This window comes from Felis catus, chromosome A3 (assembly GCF_018350175.1).
Source record: "Felis catus isolate Fca126 chromosome A3, F.catus_Fca126_mat1.0, whole genome shotgun sequence".
NCBI classification, from domain to species: domain Eukaryota; kingdom Metazoa; phylum Chordata; class Mammalia; order Carnivora; family Felidae; genus Felis; species Felis catus.
Window position 1 is genome coordinate 126,831,627 of NC_058370.1, and position 24,533 is coordinate 126,856,159.

Consider the following 24,533-nt stretch of genomic DNA (forward strand, 5'->3'; position numbering starts at 1 on the left):
AAATTCAGTAGCCTTTTTCTTCTTTTCTTGAATTTTTAAAATGTTCAGAAAGCAAATGAAATTATAATATCTGAGATGATTTTAAAATATGTAGAGGAAAGGGGCGCCTGGGTGGCTCAGTTGGTTAAGCGTCCGACTTTGGCTCAGGTCGTGATCTCATGGTCCGTGAGTTCAAGCCCCGTGTCGGGCTCTGTGCTGACAGCTCAGAGCCTGGAGCCTGTTTCAGATTCTGTGTCTCCCTCTCTCTGACCCTCCCCCGTTCATGCTCTGTCTCTCTCTATCTCAAAGGTAAATAAATGTTAAAAAATAATAATAAAAATAAAAATAAATAAAATAAAATATGTAGAGGAAATATTTAAGACAATTATATTAAAATAAGGAAGCCTGAAAAGCTGGAAAGGAAGATTTATCAAACTGGTAAAATTATGACTTGTAGACTATGTTGTGGAATATATATAATATAAATATATAATAACTGGAACAACCACTAAAAAAGCTGTACACAGAGATCCTCAAACGTACTAAAGACAAATCAAAGCAGGATTCTAAAAAATGTTGTGGAATATATATAATATAAATATATAATAACTGGAACAACCACTAAAAAAGCTGTACACAGAGATCCTCAAACGTACTAAAGACAAATCAAAGCAGGATTCTAAAAAATGTTTAAGTATCCCACATGAGGCAGAAAAAAGAAGCTAAAAAAAATGAAATCACAGATTTAAGCCCTGATATATGAGTAATTACACTAAATGTAAATGGCCTAAATAAATCGTTGAAATACACATATAGGCAGATTAGGTCAAAAACATGACCAAAATATAAGTCCATTCAAATGTAACCTATAGACAGGTTGAAAATAAATAAATGGAAGTTTATATATCTTGCAAATGATAATCAAATGAAAGCAGGAACACCTATATTAAAATCTGATAAGGTACACTTCAAAGTAAAATTACCAGAGGTAGAGAAGGACATCATATATTGACAAAAGGGTTAATCCACCAAGAATACATAGCAATCCTAAATGTATGCACCAACCTGGGGCGCCTGGGTGGCGCAGTCGGTTAAACGTCCGACTTCAGCCAGGTCACGATCTCGCGGTCCGTGAGTTCGAGCCCCGCATCAGGCTCTGGGCTGATGGCTCGGAGCCTGGAGCCTGTTTCCGATTCTGTGTCTCCCTCTCTCTCTGCCCCTCCCCGGTTCATGCTCTGTCTCTCTCTGTCCCAAAAATAAATAAACGTTGAAAAAAAAAATTTAAATGTATGCACCAACCAGATGAGCTGCAACATGTGACAGAATTCCCTCAACAATTGATAGGGCAGAAATCAGTAAGGATTTAGAAAACTGAACAGCACCATCAAACTACAGGACCTAATCAATGCTTAGAGAAGACTACCAACAACAGTAGAATACACCTTATTTTGAAGTGCCTGTTTCATGTATACCAAGATAGATCATCTCCTGGACCATTAAAAACAAAATAAAACAAAACAAAAATCCCAACAATTTAAAAGAATTGAAATTATATAGTGTGTTTCCTAATCATAATGCAGTCATACTAGAAATCTTTAATAGATCCTCAATTAAAGATCTTTTAATAGAAGGATAATCTCCAAACATGTGAAACTAACATCCTTTTGGAGTACCTGGGTGGCTCAGTTGGTTAAGCGTCTGACTTTGGCTCAGGTCATGATCTTGCGGTCCGTGAGTTCGAGCCCCGCGTCAGTCTCTGTGCTGACAGCTCGGAGTCTGGAGACTGCTTCAGATTCTGCATCTCCCTCTCTCTCTGCCCCTCCCCTGCTCACGCTCTGTCTCTCAATGATAAATAAACGTTAAAAAAAATTAAAAAAAAAAAAAAGAAACTAACATCCTTTTACATAACCCATGGTCCAAAGAGAAAGTGTTGAGAGAAATTTTAAAATATTTTGAACCAAATGAAATGAAGATGATTTATGAAAATTTATGGATAAATACAGCATTGCTGAGAAGGAAATTTATGACACTAAACAATTCATTAGAAAAACAATATACAGACTGCTGCAAACAAGAAATTCAAAGCTGCACATTTTCAGCTTTGGAGGGGGCTATGGTGCTGCCTGTGATACATAAATAACCGGTCAATTACTCAGTTTGAGGGCTTTGCAACCACGCCTTTAAATAAGAAACCCAGAATAACACCAAAGGAGTTAAAACTAGAAACAAGGAAACCAAACCTGAAGAATCTCCAGAAAGAAGATATTCCACTACGAAAGAAAACCTCTTAAAAAAAGGATGACTTTAGATGACAAGCTCTACCAGTGAGACTTAGAAGTCAGTGAAGAAACTTCCAACAGTCACCATTGATGTGGACAAGGCGATAAAAGCATTGAAAAATGTGGCAGTAGCAAAACTGAAGCAACGAGTAAGTCCCTGCGTATCTCCAGTTGCAGTGTAGCCAGTGATTATTTAGATTTGGATTAAGGTTACTGGGGAAGATGATTTTCATGGTGTTCAGGGGGAAAGAAAAGCAACATTAAAGGCAGTGATACAATAGAGGAAGATGGTTGGGTTGGAAGGCTGTAATGGCGATAGTGCTAATGACTCTGAACCAGACTTTGGCAACTGGTGAAGAGTCTGATTTTAGTGAGAGGGAAGATAATGATGAAGTCTTCACCAGGAGGAAAAATAAAGTGAAAGAAATTAAGAAAAAAGAAGTAAAGGTTAAATCCTCAGTTGAAGAAGAAACGTAAATCCAAATATAATTCTTTGTAAGTGACTTCAGGAGACTGCTCCAGGTCTGTGAAATCAGAATCTCAGCCTTCATCCAGAAAGGTTTCTTTGTCTTCAGAAGCCACTGGGAAACCATTCCAAATATGCAATCCATCAACTGAAAGCTGAAAACCTAAGTGGATCCCACCAGTGATACCTGGAAGCAGCAGCAGCAGCAGTAGCAGGAGCCCACTGGCTCCAAATCAGAATCTCTGCCTTGGCTTGTCCAGATTAGTATGAGTTAAATCTTTACATCTAAAAGTCTCTAGTAGCTGAGTGTGGTTGTAAACAAATATTTGATTAAGAGGATCACAGAGTTACAGGTCTGTTTGACTTGGATTTATATTTAAGGAAGTTATCATAATATAAAGGAATCCTTTAATGTCATAAAAATTGCCTCTACCTAGTCTGTGATGATGTTCTCTGAAGCTATTCAAGACTTCAGTAAGAGTTTTGTTTATATCTTGTAATACCATTTCCTTCTGATGAACGTATTGTATTTTTCCTATGTATGATAAATTGTTGTTAAGTGGTTGCCAGTTTGACCTGGAAGAAGTTCACATTGCATGCTGTTCTTTTCTAGAAACATGATGTTCCTTTCTAGCTTTGTCTAATTTATGGCACCTTAACCTTAACTGTTCAGAGTTTGCCTGGCAAAAGGAGACATTCCCACTTTTTCCAGGAGACATTTCTGAAGTCTCACTTAAGCTACATTGTCATTTTTATTACAAAGATATTTCATATTTTAGCCAAATATTTTTATAGTAAGAATTCAGAATTATTTTACACATTAAATCATTGCTTATATGACATATGTCTCCTCAGAAATAGATGTTCATTGTATAGCAAATAGAGTTTCATAACATTTTATGAAGCTGTTGTTGTCAGAGCCTTTAATAAAAGTGAAAAGATTTTGATAGGCTTTTTTCCTTGATACCATTACATCCATGTGTCCCTGATTGTCTACATTTCATGATTAAATGAATGCATTGTAAAACCAAACAAAACAAATTATAATATACGTATCCTTTTTATGTATTATTCACAGTGGCCACATGGGGCTTATTTTGGAGATGCAAGACTCGTTCTACCATATTAATAGGTTAAAGAAGGAAAATCATATATCAATCAGTGCAGGAAAAGTATTTGATAATATTCACCCTTTCATGATTTTTTAAAAGTTTCAAAAAGATAGAAATAAAGAATTTCTTCAACAGATTAAAGACCATCAACAAACCTAGTTAACATGAAGAAAGTAAAAATGATTGTCTCACCATACTTACTTAATGTAGTTAATATTGGAAGTTCTAGCCAATGCAATATGGCAAGAAAAGGAAATAAGATTAAACAGATTATAAATAAGATTAAACAGAAATAAAACTGTCTCCATTTGACATGCCATGATTCTCTACTTAGAAAACCTCAAGGAGACTATAAGAAAACTCTTGGAACTAATAAATAAGGTCAGCAAGGTATCAGAATACAAGATAAACATACAAAAATCAATTGCATTTTTATACACTAGCAATGAACACATGGAGGCTGAAATTAAAACAACGCCATTCACAGTTCCTCAAAAGAGATGATTTGACTTGTGTCCTATACAACAACTTGGCAACCACTATTTCTGTTTCTATAGATTTGCCTATTCTAGACATTTTATGTCAATAAAATCATACAATATGTGGTCTTTTGTGACTGGCCTCTTTCACTTAGTATAATGTTTTCAGCGTTCATTCCTGTTCTAACATGTTATCAGTAGTTTGTGCCTTTGTATTGTCTAATGAAACAAAATCATATATCACATTTAATTTATTTATTCATCAGTTGACAGCCATTTGGGCACTGCTGTTATGACCATTCATGTACATGATTTTCTTTTGGATAGATACCTAGGAGTAGAATTGCTAGGCTACACACTTATCCTATGTTTTGAGAAACTTTGAAACTATTCTCAAAAGTATACCACTTTATATTCCCACCATCAACATTTGAGTGTCCCAGTTTCTCCACATCCTTGCCAACCACCACTTGCTATTGTATGCTGTTTCTATTTTAACCATACTGTTAAATGTGAAATGTTCTTGTTGTAGTTTTGATTTGCATTTTCCTTATGTCTAATACTGTTGAGCAAATTCTCATGTTTTTATTGCTCATTTATATATCTTCTTTGGAGAAATGTCTGATCAAATCTTTGCCCTTTGTTCACTTGCATTGTATGCCTTTCTTAGTGAGTTTTAAGAGTTGTGTATGTATTCCAGGGATATATATGATGTTTTTGGTGCTGTAGTGAATGTTATAGATTTTAATGTTTAAAGTGTTCCAAACGTAGAAATATTACTGATTTTTATTTTGGCTTTGTATCGAGTGAGTTTTCTAAACTTATTAATTTAAAAACTTTTCCTTTGAAATTTCTTCATAAATAATGTCTCTTTTTAACTGTGGTTTTACCCTTCCTTTCTGATCTTCACTGCTTTTTATTTCTCTTTTAACTTTTAATTGAATTAGCCAGAGCCTACAATATAGTGTTGAATAGAAGCAATGGAACTAGGCATCCTTGTCTTGTACTTGATCTTAAAAAGAGAGCATTTAATCTTGAAAGTAATGGTTAGCTGCTATTTATGTTTTAATTGTTCTGGTTCCTATTTCCTCTCTATTTTTTTTCTTTTGGAATTAGCCAAGTGATTTTTAGTGTTCCTTTTTTTAAATCTCTTCTAGTAGTTTTTTTAGCCATAACTCTTTTCTTTTCCAGCGGTTACTGTGCATTATAATATGCATCTTTACCTTTTCATAGTCCACTACTCTTTATTTTTAAGGTGATCTTGAGATAGTTTCTTTACAGTTAAATTTTGTGCCAAAATTGTGAGGTTATATTTCCAGAATGATGACTAAATAAGTTAGTGGTAAATCTCTTTGCATCCTTTTCTCTTCCACCCTGACTCACCTTTTTAAAACCCAGACTAGCTCTGTAAATATCCAACACTTCTTTGTTTTAGGTCTCTTCAGGCTAATGTGGCTTTCCACAAAACTACCTTGTTTACTAAAAAAAGGTTGAAAGCATCATAACATATGGAGGCTTCATGTTAGGATTTGAATATAATAACGTGACTTCTTAATTTAGGGAAACCCCTCACTTCTATTCATACACCTGGATATGAGCTCTGACACTTGGCTCTGCAAGCAACATAACCCTGTCCACTTTGTTGAGTTGTCAGTTAGTTTTATACCTATGCTGGCAGTTTTTCCAAAACAGTCTTTTCTTTATAGATTATGTTGGCTTTATTCAAACAGGATGAATTAAACCTTGCTGATTCTGAAGTGGATAATCAAAAACGAGGGAAGCGGCATTATGAAGAAAAGCAGAAGGAGCACTTGGATACTTTAAATAAAAAGAAACGAGAACTGGATATGAAAGAAAAAGAACTGGAGGTTATCCATCATTTTTCTTTTATGTTTTGTTTATAACCTTAGCCACAGCTGTTCAGGTGTTTTCCTTAATGTTACATTTCCAAACATAGACCAGCAGTCCGATGACTGTCCACTTCATGTAGCGTAACAGGTGTTTCAGTGAATCAAGGAAAGGAATAGTCTTGGAAACTCTCAGGGTGTGGACACTGAAACAGACCACCTACCACAAAGAGGACTTTGGCTTGGTCTGCAAGGCTGATCTCCTGCCTCTTGAGTGATTTGGAAAATGACTCGCACTCAGCTAACATAGCTCCTTAAATGCCCAGCTTGGCAAGTGGTTAGCAGCTTTATGTCAGAAAAAGGCACCTCTTCCTTTGGGTGTGGGCTGGGCTGGAATTCAGCCCCTACTTACTACATACCCTTGTTAACAGCTGTCAGCAGCAGCCCACTTCTGCTTTTAGAGAAGCTTAGGGCACTGTTGCTCTAACTAGAAGAGATAAATTCTAACTTTTCTTAGGAGAACGCTTAAATTCTGATCTATTATCTTAACTTGTTTATGACTTATTATATGGAATGTTATGAATATAAACTACTATGTGTAAAAGTGCTTTGGGTTTTTTATTTATGAGTACAAAGATCTTTTTCTTTGTGTTTTCAGTACTATTTGGTGTTCAGAGGCCATCCTAAAACATACAGAAAGCTGTCTGACCTCGCTCATAAAAATGCCAAACTTTTCATTACTGTTACTTGAAATTTGTTTCCCTAGGAACATATGGAGCTCTTATAAATTATTAAAGTCATGTATAGTAATGCAATTTTCTGTTGAAGATTTATAATGAGTCTAGACTAGACTCAATATAAGGTGTAAAGAAATAACATTGATACTAAATGTAATTAAAACACATCTAAAATTCTGATTCTAAGTTCAGAACTTTACTTTGTGTTTGTGGACACAAGTAGTACAATGAATTATGTCAAAGACAAGTTTTAAAGATACTAAACATCTGTCACCTTAGGAGAAAATGTCACAAGCGAGACAAATCTGCCCAGAACGGATTGAAGTAAAAAAATCTGCATCAATTCTGGACAAAGAAATTAATAGATTAAGACAAAAGATACAAGCTGAACATGCTAGTCATGGAGATCGAGAGGAAATAATGAGGTACGTGGTTGGTAGCTTTTCTACTTTATTACTCATACATATTATTAAGACATAAAAAAGTCTATGTTTATAAACATAGTATTGCTATGGGATATAGCTACACGTCAAACTAGTTTTTCATATGTGTCATTAATAATAAACTTTTTTTCTTCTGGGTCGAAACAAAACTCATTATGGAGTGATATTTTAACATAAATGCCATTTTATACCTTTAAGATTCATATAGACAAAAATGTTCAGTTTCACAAGCAATTAAAAGAAATGCAAACCAAAACTATTAGAAGCCATTTTCATATATGTCAAGATGATAAAAATAGTCTCATGTCAGGGAGATTTCAGTGAAATAGATATTTTCATATTACTGGTAAGAATGGAGGCTCTACTATAGTTAAAGCACAGTTTCTCAAGCAAGAGTACCTTGGTCTGAACTGTAATTCTGCTACCTACTTATGTTACTTTTGTAAATTACCTAATCTCTCTGAATCTTCATTTTCTCATCTGTAACGTGTAACGTATGTGTACTTACAGTTATAGGGCTGCTATAAAGATTAAATGAGTTAGTCCATGATAAAACAATATGTAGGGTTCCTAAAATGTTAGATGTGATTATGATTAAAGTTTTTCTGAAAAGCGTTAAGGCAGTTTGTCAGATACCTTCAAAAATTTCAATTTGGCCAAGTAATTTTGTTATAATCCAAAATCAGAAAAGCATTTTGTGCTGAGGTATGTTTATTGTAGCGTCATTTATAAAGCTGAAAAATTAGGAATTGTGTACAACTGTAGGATGCTGATTGAATTATGGAGAAAATTACAGCTATTACACTTTATGAAGAGCTTTTCCTAATACAATAGTTCAGGAACAGGAGTGATCTCAATCCTGTTTTCAAAAACAGTGGGAAACAATGGGAAGAAACACAAAAATGGAAGTTTTTCTTTAAAATAGTACCTCACATGCTTGGTTTTTAAAGTATAATCTCCAGTTTAGTTTTTTCCAGAAAACAGTTTCTCTTCAGTCCTTAAGTACTTGGCTCCTCATGTGGGCTGTGCGGGAGGTCGTGGGGCAGTACCCGCGGGCCCAGATCGGGGTGGAGGTGCTCCAGCCCTGTGGGGCCTCCGGAGAACAGCGCCAGGCTCCCTTGCTGTGAATGGCCCAGCTCCCGCAGGACGCGGTTTCACACACCGCTCACGAAGCATGCAGGCGTCCAAGACACTGGCTTCGGAAATGTCCCTGATGGCAGTGGTGCCTGCCATGTTCTGAGTAACCAACTTCTTCCTGGCCTTGTCCCAGGGTGCAGCAGATAGGTAGCAGGCAGCCGCGGCCCTGTGTGACATGACCATGATTAAGTCCTTCTCCTCTTGCTCATCTTGGAAGCGAGGACCTGAGAGAGTGTTACCTCGCATGTTTTAAGTACAGGGTAAAGGAGAGGCCATGATAGGTGTTGACTTCCTCTCTGGTCTCATCATCTGCAGCACTTTTTTCTCTTTTTATCTTGATAAATTAATGTATTAAATATGCTTTCATTGTTTACGGAAGTGCAAAGTGGTGCATGTTATTTTTCATTCTTGCCAGATAGAAGAGGTAGCACACTAAATAAACAAACTGTTTTACAAATTGCTTTCTTTAATGTATGTTTTGGAGACCTTTTTTTTATCAGTACATAGGCATTTTCTTATTGCTTTTTGTAATTACATGGTATTTAATCATCTCCTGATGGGTAGTTGAAGTCCAATCTGCTGTTATAAATGGTGGCACACATGTGTCTTATTGTGTAGTCAGGGTGTTTTAACAGGATTAACTCCATGTTGGAAGATTCCACCCCCCACACACCCGCCCCCTGGACTGTGCATGTTTGCACTTCCATCGGCCATTGGCATTGGCGGTGTATCTGAGGCTGGTTTCCCCTCAGCGTAAACAGTGTGTGACAACCTTTGGTTCTTTTTGCTGACAGGTAGATTTCCTTAAGAATATAGCTCAATGTAATTTTAATTTCCATTTCACTTATATTGAGTCTGAACATCTATTTATGTCTTAAGGACCATTTATTTATATCTTTTTCTGTGAACTTTTTATGTATTTTCATTTTTCTGTGAGTTTTTTTGGTGTGAAGATTGTATTTTACCTCTTTCTGAAGGGCTGTGTAGCCATTTGAAATTCTGTTTCTCCTATAATTGCTTCCTTAAGAATGGCCATGTGGAGTAATGTTTGGTTTTTGCATGTTCAGAACTGTTTGTCTGTAGCTTTTGAATTTGAAGGATAGTTCAGCCTGATAGAAAATTCTTTTTCTCCTGAGTATCTGTTTCTGATGAGTCAGAGTCCGTGATCCTTTTCTTGGTGTATGCTGTGGTTTTTTTAATCTGTAGGCTTATCTTATTTCTTAAAATTTCTTTTTTTGTATTTTACTTTTAAATAGTTTCTGTTCTCTTGTTTAGTTGTCTTTGTTTAGGCCTTTGTTGCACAGGTGTTGTATGTCCTTTGTCTTCTCTAGTTCTTTTGTCTGACCATGTTATCTTTTTTCCCCAGTTTTTTGCTTTTGTCATTCCCGATCTCTGTGTCTGTCAGTGTTTTCTGCATTTGTCTCTTGTCTCTTGTCTCTGTGCGGCATCTTCTCACTTTGTCTTCGTGTCCCCTGCCCCATCGTGGCTTCTGCAGGTTCCTGCTTACCGCCTCCTCTTAACCCGCTTATCACCTTCTTTTGTTTACCTGTCTGTTCTCTGAGTGATTTGTCTATTGCAGTTCTTTTATTTCTGCTTTGGGGCATCCCTTCCTGGTAGCACTTACCTCATATTCTGTTTTGTTTTAATTCATGATTTTCGGTTATAGCTTTTGTCTGCTTTGTAACCACGTTGTACTAATGTGCTTTCTTTGTTGGGAGTGTCCTCTGCTCTTTCCCAAGACTTTTTTCTATAAATATCTGCATGTGGATTCTGTGCTTGTGCCTTTTTTGTTAGTCATTTTTTACTTGGATTTTCCTGGACTGAGCATCTGAACAAACGTGGGGTGGGTAGCTGTGGAGCCTTGGCCAGGCCTTTCAGACTGCTGTAGCAGTGAGCGGGCACGCTCTGTGATAGCACTGCTGAGTGGCCATGCCTTCTCTGCCTCTTTGACCTTGTCTTATTCAGACTGGGCTTGGCGGATGCTAACACTCACCCTGTGTTCTCTGTTCCTGCACTGCCATCTGTCACTAAGGGAAACATTTCTTGCCTTCCAGTGTGATCACTTCACTTTTAGAAGGTGTATATTTGCTGGCATTTTCTAAGATCTGCCACTCTGGGCCCCAGCTGGGTACTTCCCTCACTTACTTCCTCTGCTTTCTGCAAGGCCTGGACTTTTCTCCTGCCCAGCCCTGCTAACAGCTCTTCCACTTTAGGGCAGCACATGCTCATTCTGGGGGTGTATTGTGCCTGGAGACAGGATACCTGCAATCGCTGATCCCCTGGGCATCCCTGCACTCTCCCTTCCTCCCATTAAATATATCTGAGATTTTACTTTTTTGTGTGATTCTTTGAATGGCATTTATTGACTTAATATTTTGTTCATAAAATAGGCTGTACCAAGAAGCAAGAGAAACCTATCTTGATCTGGATAATAAAGTAAGGACTTTAAAAAGATTTATTAAATTGCTGGAAGAAATAATGACTCATAGATACAAAACATATCAACAATTTAGACGGTAGGTGCATTTAAAAATATTACCACATATATAATTTTGTACTTTCATTTTCACATTGTCCTTTATAAATAAAACTCAGTTGAAAGAACTTTATACAATCCAGTTAAAGAAGAAACTGCAGTGCTTCCTGTATTGGTTGATACATAGAGTCCTATGATTTAATCAGAATTCTGGCTTAGAAGGGATTTGCGTAGTGGGCTTATCCAATTTTTCCACTATTAGATCCCTTTACTAGATAACTCGAGATGGCTTATTCAGTCACTGCTTATGTAGGTCCTTTGCATAGGAGCTCACTGGCTTTGAAACAGCCTCTTTTACTTTTGGACACTGCATGTTCTTAAGGGATACAAGTTTTGATGGGACCTGTTGAGGCAGTATCTCAGTTTATGATCTGATTGAATGATGTGGCTCCATGGATGTAGAATCTGTTTTGTTTACTGCTGTGTCTCCAGGACCTACTACTGTGAGGATAGGTTGTAGGAAGGGATGGCTCTTGACCTACTGGTATCTAAGGCAGTCCTAGTCTTTCTCCACTTAACCTCTGTTTTCCCCAATGGTATTCCCCCAGTGACCTGCTTTTTACCAGTCTTTATACCCAAACTCCATAATCCTGAGACTATAGAATTAACAGAGTGCTTTTTTTGTTTTTTAAGTTTATTTCTTTATTTTGGGAGAAAGAGAGAAAGAGCAGCAGAGAGAGGGAGAGAGAGAATCCCAAGCAGGGTCTACACTGTCATCACAGAGCCCGACGCAGGGCTCGATTTCATGAGCCACAAGATCATGACCGAGGCCGAAATCAAGAGTCAGATGCTCAACTGGCAGAGCCACCCAGCCAGCCCCATGAGACTATAGAATTAAAGAAATACATCTAGTTCTAGTGCATATGAGGAAACTCAGATAATTCCATAAAGAGAAATAGGCTTTGCAGGTTTGGCCCGTGTTCCTTAACTAAACTATAGGTTAGTTTTTGAAATGTGTGCTTCAGGTGTTTTTTTTAATATTTTTTTTAATGTTTATTTTTGAGAGAGAGAGAGAGAGAGAGAGTCAGAGCGTGAGTGGAGGAGGGGCAGAGAAAGAGGGAGACACAAAATCCGAAGCAGGCTGCAGACTCTGAGCTGTCAGCACAGAGCCCAACGCGGGGCTTGAACTCACAAACCGAGAGATCGTGACCTGAGCCGAAGTCAGATGCTTAACCGACTGAGCCACCCAGGTGCCCCTGAGATGTGTGCTTCAGTTTTGTAAGCATGTTATTAGGACTTCAATTATGTAGGATTTATTTTTATCTTTGTGAGGCTGCTTGTAAGTTCCATTAAGTGGGACCAGAGAAGCCTTTAGTCGAGGGCCAGCTCTTTCCTACCCTTCAGAGTCCTCCACTGCAGTGTACCTTGTGAGGTAGGAAGCTTCTGCCTGTGGGAATGTGAACTGTTCTGGCTCTGGGCAGTCTGTGGGGATCACTTCTGCTACTTTGGGATGTTTCTTGCTCCAACCTCACATATGCAGAGAGAGTTGTCAGCTTGAGACTAGTGCGCCCTCTGTCCACCCTGTGTCTAGCCTCTGGAGTTCTCCCTGTGCTGCACTCTCTAGGCTTTAAGAACCTGAGTGCCTTGGCCTCCCCAGACTCCCAGCTCCATCTTCTCAAACAGGGAAAGCTCTGGGCTCCGCCTGGGTTTCCGCCCCCCTTCACTCTTTCTGTAAGTAGTGACTTGGGACATCTATAAGGCCCAATTCATTTGTTTCCCATATTTTAGAGATCATTTTGACTGGAATTGCCTGCACTATCTGATGTCCAGTCTGAAAACTTACTTCATTTATTTTGTACAATGTTTTGGTTGTTTCAGGCTAAGTAAATCCAGTGCCTACTTCTGCCTCTTTTCCAGTAGCAGTAGGATTTGTTTTTGTATTGTATTTAAAATATTTTCTGGGGGGCGCCTGGGTGGCTCAGTCGGTTGAGTGTCCGACTTTGGCTCAGGTCGTGATCTCGCAGTTCGTGAGTTCAAGCCCCGTGTCAGGCTCTGTGCCAGTAGCTCAGAGCCTGGAGCCTGCTTCGGCTTCTGTGTCTCCCGCTCTCTCTGCCCCTCCCCCACTCACGTTCTGTCTCTCCTCTCAAAAATAAATAAACATTTAAAAAATAAAATATTTTCTGTAAAAATATTCGTCTTACAGCCTATTACCTTGATATATTTCCTCACCACCAAAATGGCACCAAATGGCAAGAACCTTGCCATTTTATGAGGACAATCTCTCTTAGACATCCCATGATGAACATCAGTAGTGAAAGAAAGAAATGTCAACACAAAATTCTGAAAACCAGCTAGCAGTCATTGCTGTGTCACAAAAGAAAACTCAAGCTATCAGTATTTTCTGGGATGGAGATTTAATGTAGTTTAGGAAGGGAATTAGGAGAGATAATAATAAACTGATAGTTACTCTGAAGAAACAAGCCTTAGACTCATTAAGGAGCAGAGTTGTTAAGAAAAATACCAAGTTTCCTTTCATCTAGATCTTATTTTCTAAATACCATTCCCTCCTTGGAGAAATGGCTGATTCCAGAGCTGGGCAGGGAAGGTAAACGTGAGCCTCTTGCTACGCCAGAAAGTAAGGAGGTGCTTGGAAGAAACATAGAGTCATGATAAAAGAATGTAGGAAGCAGCCTGAAGAGGCTCCCACTGGCGAAACCTGGGCCTGCCTGTTTGAGGGCAAGAATATGGTAATCCAGAGAATAAAATAAGAATCTGTGACTCCATCCTGATGAATGGAAAAGTGACTAAGTAAATAAATAATTGAGAAAGAGAAAAGTTTTCCTTACAGTGGAATGTCATGTGATTAATGGAGTCTGCATTGTGCCAGGCTGTGGGTAAAGTATTATAGGTACAGAATGATTGAGCCCTTTTTTGTCACCATAAAGTTAAGAGGAGATAAGCATATGGATAGGCCATTTATTTATTATCTTTTTTTTTTAAATTTTTTTTTTCAACATTTATTTATTTATTTTTGGGACAGAGAGAGACAGAGCATGAACGGGGGAGGGGCAGAGAGAGACGGAGACACAGAATCGGAAACAGGCTCCAGGCTCTGAGCCATCAGCCCAGAGCCCGACGCGGGGCTCGAACTCACGAGCTGCGAGATCATGACCTGAGCCGAAGTCGGACGCTCAACCGACTGAGCCACCCAGGCACCCCCATTTATTTATTATCTTAACACTACTAGAGTTTAATCTCTCGAGGGCAAGATTCATGTCTTCTGTATTAGGGTGATGTCTCATATAAATTGCTTGAATGATTGGTATATTCATATGGACTCGCTGACCTATATTAAATGTGGGATAACATCTTTATTCATTTTATGATGTTTGTTTATTGTAAAAGGAAAGGAATTGGTAAAAATGTGGAGACACAAATAAAACATAAAGATGGGGGGGAAAAAATCTTAGAATCCTACCTGTTAAATGGGCAACCAGTGTTAACATTTCGGCATATCCCTCTCTGGTCTTCCATGCTAGTTTAAAGATCATGCTGAATATACAGTTTTTATATCTTTATATTCTTTTTAATATGCTCCATTTCTTTATTCCAAGATGTTTGACTTTACGATGCAAATTATACTTTGACAACTTACTATCTCAGCGGGCCTATTGCGGGAAAATGAATTTTGACCATAAGAATGAAACTCTTAGCATATCAGTAAGTATCTTAACTCTTTGTATGCTAATCGTTAGAATTAGCTGCTGCATTTCTTTTGATAATACATTAATAGTTTTAATCTATTATCTTTGGAAAACAAAAGAAATTACTTTTAAGGCTGGTGTTTGCCAGAGTGTTGAAAATTAAACTGATCACTAGCTAATGCTGCCATTGTAGCGTTAGCTACATCCCCCCTGAAAACCACTATGAAGATAATTAGGAAATTTATTTTCAGTGACAAATGTTTACCCTTTTTCCACTCCACAGATTTCTTTTTAAAACTCATACAGCATTTTAAATTATGTGGGATATTATAGAAAGTCCATATTCTCTGGAAGCCACTCTAAGGAATCCAAGAAAGGATTTCTCAGAAGAATGTTCTACCCCATGTAATTGTCTGCACTTACTTATTCTGAATGCGTCCGTAGATCTAGCCTCAATTGGATAAGCAAAGCCACCGTATCCAACTTTGTGGGGTCTGTGTTTGTGGATCCTTCATAGTTGCATGCATTGAAAGAGGAAGTATGGGATATTGCATTAAAAATTGTGTGGCCAAGTCAAGAGCAACCAAATAATTGGGGCAAAATTTTTAAGTAATTGCTTACTGCTCTTAGTTGCCATAAATTTGTACTTCATTTTTAAAAAAATTATACTTCATTTTATACTTAGGATAAATAATAATTTACAGTACATGTATATAAGACTCATCTAAATTTTTAAAGAATAATAATAATTAAGAGAAAGAATGACTGTGCATTTAAAAATGGTCAAAAGGCTTAAATAGAAACTTCATAGAGTATCCAAATGGTGAATAAGTACATGAAAAAGTTTCCAATATAGTTTTTCATCAGAAAAATACAAATTTATATCATTAACAATGACTGTCCTGCTGCTAGCAGTGTGACTAAAACTCAACGCCGATCATATATTGTATTGGTGAGACTGTGGGCTTGGAACCCTCATGTCTGGCTAGTGGGAGTATAATTTGATAGAACTAATTTGGAAACCTGTCTCACAGTGTCTGTGAAAGCAATTCCACTCTTCAGAACTCTTCTAAAACTGATAAAATTCGCCTGATTGAATGGTGATGATTAAAGTCAGAATAGTTGTTACCTTTTGGATTTCATAGTGCCTGGGAGAGAGCACAGGGGATCTGCTGAGATGGTAGAAACGTTCTAGGTCTTGATCTGAGTAATTACCCAGGTAATTGAGCAGAAAACTTAAGCTTTATGTTCCTTACTGTATATGAATTATACTCTAATAAAAATGAAAAAGAGAAAATATTAGGAGTGTTTGGATAATTTATCCCCAGAGCTAATTGTGCAGGACAACTGAAACTGTTCCTTCTGCATCATCATCCCTGTTATTCAAAAGAATATTACTGTTTTAAGAATCCTTAAATTCTCTAGTCTTCATTTTATAAATAAGGAAACTAAAACCTAATTAGTAATGGATCAGGGGTAAAATTTAGATCTCCACAATTAATCTAGGGCTTCATTTATTAGATTGATGTAAAATGCAGTTTGGGAGCAAAAGACAGTATCTAGTTACTTAGTTCTTGCTTTTATGTGGGGTATTTTGTTTGGTTGGGTGGGTTTGGTTTTTTACTACTTAGTTGCTTTTTCATTTGGATTTTTACAGATTTAGACTTATGGATAATAAATGTAAAATGTCAGTGTGTGTAACTTCAGAATGTTTTTATAACCCTTTGATATGAATGCTACTTGAGAGGTGATTTTTCAAAGAGTGGAAGAGAAAGTATGTGAAGCTACAGGTCTGCTAAAGCACATGATAAAACTTTATGATAGAAAACCTGATGGTGCTCTGCTTTTTTACCTTGTGGGTATGGTATATATGTATGTCTGGAATTCTATCCAAATGAAAATAGAATTCCTTCTAACTTTTTTTTTAATGTTTATTTTTGAGAGAGATTGAGACAGTGCGAGCCAGGGAGGGTCAGAGAGAGAGGGAGACATAGAATCTGAAGCAGGCTCCAGGCTCTGAGCTGCAGCAGAGGGCCCGACGCAGGGGTCGAACCCACAAACAGTGAGATCATGACCTGAGGTGAAGTTGGCTGCTTAACCAACTGAGCCACCCAGGCACCCCTCTAATGTTATTTTATACTGTCTTCCCAGCATACTGTGTAAAAGAGTTTGTTCTTAATTTTATTAATTGCTTTTTTTATTGTCCCCATTTGAATCTCTTTTGGAAGAGATTTTATGTTTCAATCATTGCTGCTTTTCTTCTTTGGCCAGTGTGAGCCTCTAAGTTGGTCCTGTTGCCTTTCTGACATTCAGTAATTACTTTTAAAGCGGCTTAACCACTAGATGTCACTGTAATTCAAGTAATGTAAGATTATCTTGGCACTTAGAAATGTTGGAAAAAAGAAATAAAACAATCTCATTTACAAGACCGATAACAATAAAATATTTAGGAATAAATTTAAGGAAGTGAAAGATCTATACACTGAAAACTACAAGACATTGATGAAGGAAATGGAAGAAGACACTAATAAGTGGGAAGGTATCCCACAGTCATGGAGCAGAATTAATATTGTTAAGTAGATGTCACATCACTAAATGATTTTATTTTTTTTTCTTTTTTTACTATAAACTCATTCTTTCTAATTCTAGCCAATGTTTTTTGTAAAGACTTTAGTCTGATTTTTGCTGTACTTTGTTTCTTTGTTAATTCTTGGCAGGTTCAGCCTGGAGAGGGAAACAGGGCTGCTTTCAATGACATGAGAGCCTTATCCGGAGGAGAACGTTCTTTTTCCACAGTTTGCTTCATTCTTTCTCTGTGGTCCATTGCGGAGTCTCCTTTCAGATGCTTGGATGAATTTGATGTCTATATGGTAGTGTGAAATTTTGAATTCTGTAATCTTTGTTGTTGGAAATGTGTATTTTGAAAGGAAGCAATGTTTTGTTTAGTTTTACCCACAGTAGAAGGGATCCTGCCTGACACTTCAGTCCGTGATAGGTGGTAGGAAGGAACAAAGAGTTTTAGTGTTCTCCCTGCTGCCCTGGAGACCCCATCCAGGCCGTCAGCGTCTTCCCTAGTTTATTTCCATCTTCCATTTTAACACAGAGAGTTACAAGCAATTCCTTGTTTGGACGAACGGCAGCCACGGCTGATTTTCTCCCTCTCTTCACAGCTACACTTTTTGGAAGAGCGATAGATATAACACAAGGGGCAGGAACATTTGACTTCGAAATTAAAAACCTAGGATTAAGACTTAACTTACCCGAAGGACTTGAGGCAAACTATTTATCCTTTTGGGGGTCTCAATTTCTTCATGTATAAAATGATATTACTCATCTTTCCTACCTCAGAGGGTTATGGTGAGACTCCAGTGAGGTCTTCCGTGCAAATGCACTTACAAAGGTGGAGGCACGGAGTAGGCCCTCCCAAACCGGCTGTTAACCGGCCTCTGTATGGTTCCTGGCTCATTCTCTCTAAACCCACTGTAATCTGGGTTTAGACTACAGTACTCTAGCAAAACTTGTTTAGCAAAGATCACAAATGAACTTTTAGTATTATTTTAATTCTTTGAAGGAGTTGACACCACAGACCTATCTTGCATCTCTTACAATGTGCATTCTAGCCAGCTTCTGCTCTCCTCTTTCCTGGTTCTGGTGTGTTCCAAGCTGCTGTTCTCCTGAAATGTGTGAGGTCCTCTTTGTCTGTTTTTGATACTGTTGTTGATTTTCCTGGATACCATACCCTGCGTACGTCTTCATGCTACCCCCCCCAACCCCCCCCCCCCACACACACACACAAACACTACCTCTGACTGCCACCAACACTACCACTTACATTTGGATACCAGCAAATCTGAGTGTCTCATCCTGGCCCCTCTCTCACACTCCAGACCCATATGCCCAACAGTTTCGATGTCATCTGGCATGACCACGCCTCACACTCAGCAAGTTTTCCACTCAGAGCCTCTTCCTTTTCCTGAATCCCCTACCTTGATTGGTAGCCAATAGCCATTACCTGCCCAGTTATCTTGCTAGGAGACCTTTGATGTATCTGTGATTCTCCCTTCCTTTTCATTTGCCCGTCACAGTCACATCTGACCTTTCGAGTCTCTGCTCCTTCCTGTTACTTGTCCCTGTCTCCTCACCCCCTGCCTGTCATAACCGCCTCCTGTACAGACGCCCAGACTTTAATCTTGCTTCTTCCTTGGTTCCTCCCTCACTGTTTTGCCAGGTTTATATTTCTAAAATGAATCCGATCATGGTCACTCACTTGTTTGGAACTCTGTGGTGGTGAATTATCTGGGATAAAAGTTTAGTTCTTTGGGTATCTGTGAGACCCTGCCTGATGAAGTATCTACCCACTTTGTGGCTTTCCTAACTACTTACGATTTTTAAACACTGTGCCTCTGCGTGTTGTGCCCCCCTTTGTCTACTCACCTTTCAAGGCTTGGTTCGGATGTCACCTTTATGTCACCTTTGTGAACACCAGGCAGAATTAGGAACCTCTCAGAACTCCTTTGCCACCACCCTACACCAATTCACACTTATTTTTATTTTTATATTATAGAATATATTATTATGTAATTTGTACTATATACATTTACTATTACATAGATTTTTGTACATTTTCATTCTGTTGCCATTTCCTCTTCTCATGTCTGAATCTTCTACCAAATTATACCTTTTTTTGGAAGCTACCAACTATGGCTTGATCATGTTTCTGCCTGTTTGATGCCTGGCCCATAAGTATTTAGAAAATGCTCATTCATGGAGCATTTTAATCCTGTTTAATCCTTCAGTGTCATTTTTTCCCCGTGATAACATTGCTGCGATTGCTTAGAAATTCTTCTGAGAATTGGCTTCAGAGCTAATTCACAAATCGCAGAAGATGATTGTTCTTTCCATGCAGTGATTTTGTCCAGAATGCCATTTTGCAGCCTTATCTCTTATCTTATTTGTCAAATTTAATTCTGTTCTTTCTCTTTTAGAAACTTAGTGGTTCTTTTTTTAAAAATTTTTTAATGTTTATTTATTCTTGAGAGAGAGAAAGAGAAAGAGCACAAACAGGGGAGGGGCAGACAGAGAGATAGAGGCACAGAATCCGAAGCAGGCTCCAGGCTCTGAGCTGTCAGCACAGAGCCCTACGTGGGGCTTGAACCCATGAACTGTGAGATCATGACCTGAGCCAAAGTCAGACGCTTAACTAACTGAGCCACCCAGGCGCCCCTGGAAACTTAGAGGTTCTTAACCAAAATGGTATTTTGCCCCATTGGAACCATTCAGAAAAATGTCACTAAGTCCTGAAAACCAATTGGAAGCAAATGCAGACATTTTGGTGGTTTGGCGGCTTTGTTATCAAATGATAGGCCTCCCCAGGGCAGTGTTTTGAAAGGAAAGCATTCTACTTGAACAACCTCTCGTTATTTTTGTTAACTTTAAGTTAGGTTGCTTTACAGATATGCCTGAGGGAAGAATTTATATAATACAAGCCATTGAGCTGTGCAACCAGGATGGTAGTAACCTGTCTGCCTCCAAAACAGTGTGTTCTTTTTTTTAAATTATTTTTTAATGTTTATTTATTTTTGAAAAGAGTGAGAGACACAGAACACAAGCAGGGGAGGGGCAGAGAGAGAGGGAGACACAGATTCCAAAGCAGGCTCCAGGCTCTGAGCTATCAGCACTGAGGCTGACGCGGGGCTCGAACCCACAAACCGCAAGATCGTGACCTGAGCCAAAGTCAGACACTTAACCGCCCCCCCAGGCGCTCCCCGAACAGTGTGTTCTTAACCACAATGCTGTACTGCCACATAAATTTTCAAATAGACCGTTAAAAATATATGCCTATAATAACATTTATGTTTTCAACTTTTCAGGAATTTTCAAGGTAGGGAGCAGTACTTTGATTTTTTTCTTTCTCTGATAATTGAACTCAGAAAATGTAAGCACACAGTTAGTTTAATTTAGTTTCAAAACCTGTTATAATGAAAAAAAATTAATTAAAAAAGCCCTGTTATAATGAAGCATTATTTTTCTGTACACTGATACGCTATTTAACTTAAAGATTGAATGGAGGGATTGGTTTGTAAATTTACATTGGTTCAAATTGTACACATTGTAGAAGGTGGTGGGGCAGGGTCAGAGGTTTTAAAACACCTTCATCATTGAGGGACATTTTGACAGAATTAGTAACTTTATAGCTAGTCATTTTTTATGTTGTTCTCCTGAGGTATTAATTATTATTACTGTACAAATTAGATTCATTTTGTAACATTTAGTTGTGTCTTTGGGATATTTGTTGATTATTTTAATTGCTAAATATATTTGAGGGAGGGAGCTATCTTTACTAAAACAATCTGACTATAGAAATTACCTGGAAGAGACATGTATTATTATTTTCCACTCATAGTTTTGGATATTATCTTTCCCTGTAAGAGTAGTTTGGCATCATCAATAAGGTAGTAGATGATCCCTGGATAAAAATGCAGGAGTTGGTATCAGCCAGCAGAATGAATGCTGCTTCTGCAGGAACGTGATTAATGCAGCAGTGACCCTAACTTTTTTCCCTAGGACATGGTTAACCGGAGAATTGCCATGGATATGATACTCAAGATGGCGGACTCCCAGCGTTTCAGACAGTTCATCTTGCTTACCCCTCAAAGCATGAGGTAACTTTGAAAAAGATATAAAGGGGGAAAATAAATCTCTTATAATCTAAATTTTTAAAATGCAAACACATAAATCACCAATATTAAGAAATAAATCAGTTCCTGTGTCAGGAGATTTAAGATAATTTTTCCTTTTTAGGTGCTTAAAATTGTATTTTTATTATCTCCCTTCCATAACAAAACCAAGTTGATTTAAATATGAGTACTGACTTGTTATTATTTCCATTTTGACTCTGTTCCTTTGTGATTATCATGACCAACTAATAAAGTAATTTAATTTTACTAATTCTGTTTAGACTAAAGACACAATTCAGGATTTCCCTAGTCTTGGCTCTTTTCCCGGTGACTTACGGCCATCAGTCTTTCTAAATAAGGAGCTGTCCCCTGCTGGCAGTAGGCATGGTGTCACTGAGAGTTGATACTCTGCCTCTAAAGCGGTCACTTGGTCCTAGGGAGATTTAAGTTTGTGACTGGGAATTTTCAGGTAGACAGGACAGACAGAATTTCCTGGCAAGACAGGAAGAACAAGAGTTAGAAAGAGCTGGTATATAAATCTCATTTTCTTTTTCTTCTAAACTGAAAGCCCCTGGCATTTAGCAGGAAGTTAATTTTTAAAAATGAAAACAAATTATTTCTTGATTGCAAATTATATTTCTCCTAGAACTCCTGATATTCAACATATCCCACATTAGTAGATAGGGTAGATTTGTGTTTTCATGAGGTAGGAGTAGAATTTTTTTTAATGTGAAAAAAATTTCCTAGACGTTTTGAATAATTAATTTTACTTCCTCTAGTTCACTTCCGTCTAGTAAACTGATTAGAATTCTTCGGATGTCTGACCCTGAAAGAGGACAGACTACGTTGCCTTTCCGACCTGTGACTCGTGAGGAGGAAGAAGACCGGAGCTGATCTGTAGCCGCTGGTGCCACGGGCTGCATCCTCACGTGGAAGAGTTGTAAAGGGAAACAGTTCAGGAGTCTGTGATGAAATAAAATGAAACTGAAGATATTCCGAAATAAAAGAAGCTCCTTTATACATCTGGCCCCAATAAAATGTGTAAATAAATCTAGAAAGCCTACTACAACCAGCAATTTAAAATTACTGTTACTTTACTTTGAGAAAATTAATTTCATAGTACTGGTTTTAAATCTTTTTTTTTTAAGTTTTTTTTTTAACCATCTACTTTTATAGATTGTTTTTCAGAAGTAAAATTTTGTACATATGTACATGTACATATCTGTTTAGTTTGGGTTCATTTCTATGGTATTTTGTAAGAATTAAAATAAAAGTTTGAGCACCTGATTATATTTAGTTTTGTTTTCCCGAATATCACATTCTCATCTCAGGTGGTGCACAGGTGGTCTGGGGACGGGGACCAGTTTACAGTGGATTTATTGTCTGTCTGTGCTTATTAATGATGAGGGGCCTGCACAGGAGTATAAAGCTTTGGTCAGAATCCCTGTGCAGGTGACTTTGTACCATTAGAGATACAACTATAGATTTGAGCTGTACTTTTAATTACTATATCTCATTCAAACTGAGGATGCCCTCTGTATGGCACTTTGAAGGAGCCCTGGAACACCACCAGCTCTGACACAGTGCCTTTCAGAGTCCCCTGTCGTCCACCCAGCTAAGCGTCTAACCCGTGTCACAACGGGATTGTGACACAGCACTGCACCCTGACCTGCAGCCTGTTTGCCTGGTTTACGACCCCTCAGTCCGCTGTCTGGGGCTCCTGGGCTCTGGCTCAGCTGAGAGGACCCAGGCTGGGAAGAAGGTCTGGGAGAACTGGGGCCCCCTGTGGAGCAGGAAAGCAGCCCAGAGCCAAAGGCCAGCCAAAGACCTCTCCTGATTTTAGAGCTGGCCTTGGAATGATAAAATCTAGCATATTGTAGGAAATGGTATTTATCAGCTTTTCTTTTTTTTTTAATCTTGTTTAAGAAGGCATGAATAGGACTTCTGCCTGGATTCTCTGTGTTTGATACGAGGGTAAGTGCTAAAGTTTTAAGACAGACATGGGTATTCAAGAAGCACTTCCTGTATTGCCAGCAATAAATATTTATGTAATTGAAAAGGACGTATTTTAAGAAAAACAGTATTTTAAAAACCAGCAGCACTTCTATTGTTACTGAGAAAAAATGGATCTTGTTTTTTATTTTAGGGAAGGGAGTCTGATTTAGCCTTAATGTGAGATCAGTTGGCAAACTGCTTTTCTAATCTAAGAATTTATAGAAAGAGGAGATGTATGCTGAAAGTTTTAAACATCCCCCATAACCATACAAAGTCTGACCTTTTCAAGTTATGTTTATAACCAATTTGTATCAAAACTATTTTTTAACATACATGTGCTTTTTCAAATTAAAAGAATGAAGAATATACCAAATGCATAAACTTAGATTAGCTAAATAATTTTTGCATCTAAATCCTTAGGAGAGTTTTTGAATGTTACGGTTCTTGAGTGCAGAGTGAGAAATAAAATCCTCAAGTATCTGAATATCTTTTGCTAAGAGTTTAAGATTATTCATTGCTTTAGCCTCACAAAGTTTTGGTTTCAACTATCATAAGTGAAAATAATCTCAATTAATGTTCTAATTAATAGTAACATTGATTAATTAGAATAAAAGAAGAAAAAAATTAACTATATGTAACTTCTAAAAATAAAGCTTAAAGCGTATATGTATGGGGTGACTTCACTACATCAGAGGGTTCCTCGACCCCTGGTTTATCATCAGGGCTGAACTGAGGAATGAAATCCCGGGAAACAAGGGGCACATACTCCCTCGGACTCTTCAATCCTACCTTCTCAAATCCGTGGGGTGGACGTGATTAAAACCGGTCTCAAGATGACAAATACGATGAGTTTTAGTAAACCAAGATATAAATAATAGTTACTCAATATTGAAGATTACACTGAAGATTCAGTCAACAAGATTCAGCCTTCTTGTTTAAGTATTTTCACTTCTCCCGTTCTCTAGTGCTTTTTTTTTTTTTTCTTTCCTTCACATGTCTCCAAAATGTCTCAGTTCTGAGTAAGAAACTGAGTAGGACTTGGGCTGAATCACAAGTGTTTTCGACTGGTGGAGCCCCAAGGATCCCGATTTCCTTTGTACAGGCAGGTGTGGCACAACTTAGTACGAAGTATTGTGTCCCGAGTCAGTAATGTTCCCGTTAGATTTAGGACTTGGTTTTACGTCAACACAGATAGATGTACC

The 24,533-nt window shown here is 37.9% G+C and overlaps 1 protein-coding gene and 1 pseudogene across 3 annotated transcripts in view; both read left to right on the forward strand.

Annotated features, from left to right (window-relative positions):
• The window catches only part of SMC6 (structural maintenance of chromosomes 6), a 78,435-nt gene extending 55,812 nt beyond the window's left edge, over window positions 1-22,623 (forward strand). For all 3 annotated transcript variants that reach the window (XM_023252082.2, XM_003984487.6, XM_045054910.1), the window contains 7 exons: window positions 6,046-6,183; window positions 7,179-7,324; window positions 10,870-10,995; window positions 14,570-14,675; window positions 17,377-17,529; window positions 21,224-21,321; window positions 22,116-22,623. In XM_023252082.2, coding sequence (XP_023107850.1) covers window positions 6,046-6,183; window positions 7,179-7,324; window positions 10,870-10,995; window positions 14,570-14,675; window positions 17,377-17,529; window positions 21,224-21,321; window positions 22,116-22,230 — 882 coding nt within the window. In that variant the 3' untranslated portion in view covers window positions 22,231-22,623. The remainder of the gene's footprint in view (window positions 1-6,045; window positions 6,184-7,178; window positions 7,325-10,869; window positions 10,996-14,569; window positions 14,676-17,376; window positions 17,530-21,223; window positions 21,322-22,115) is intronic.
• Window positions 1,754-6,081, forward strand: LOC123384604 (annotated as a pseudogene).
• Window positions 22,624-24,533: the final 1,910 nt, after the last annotated feature.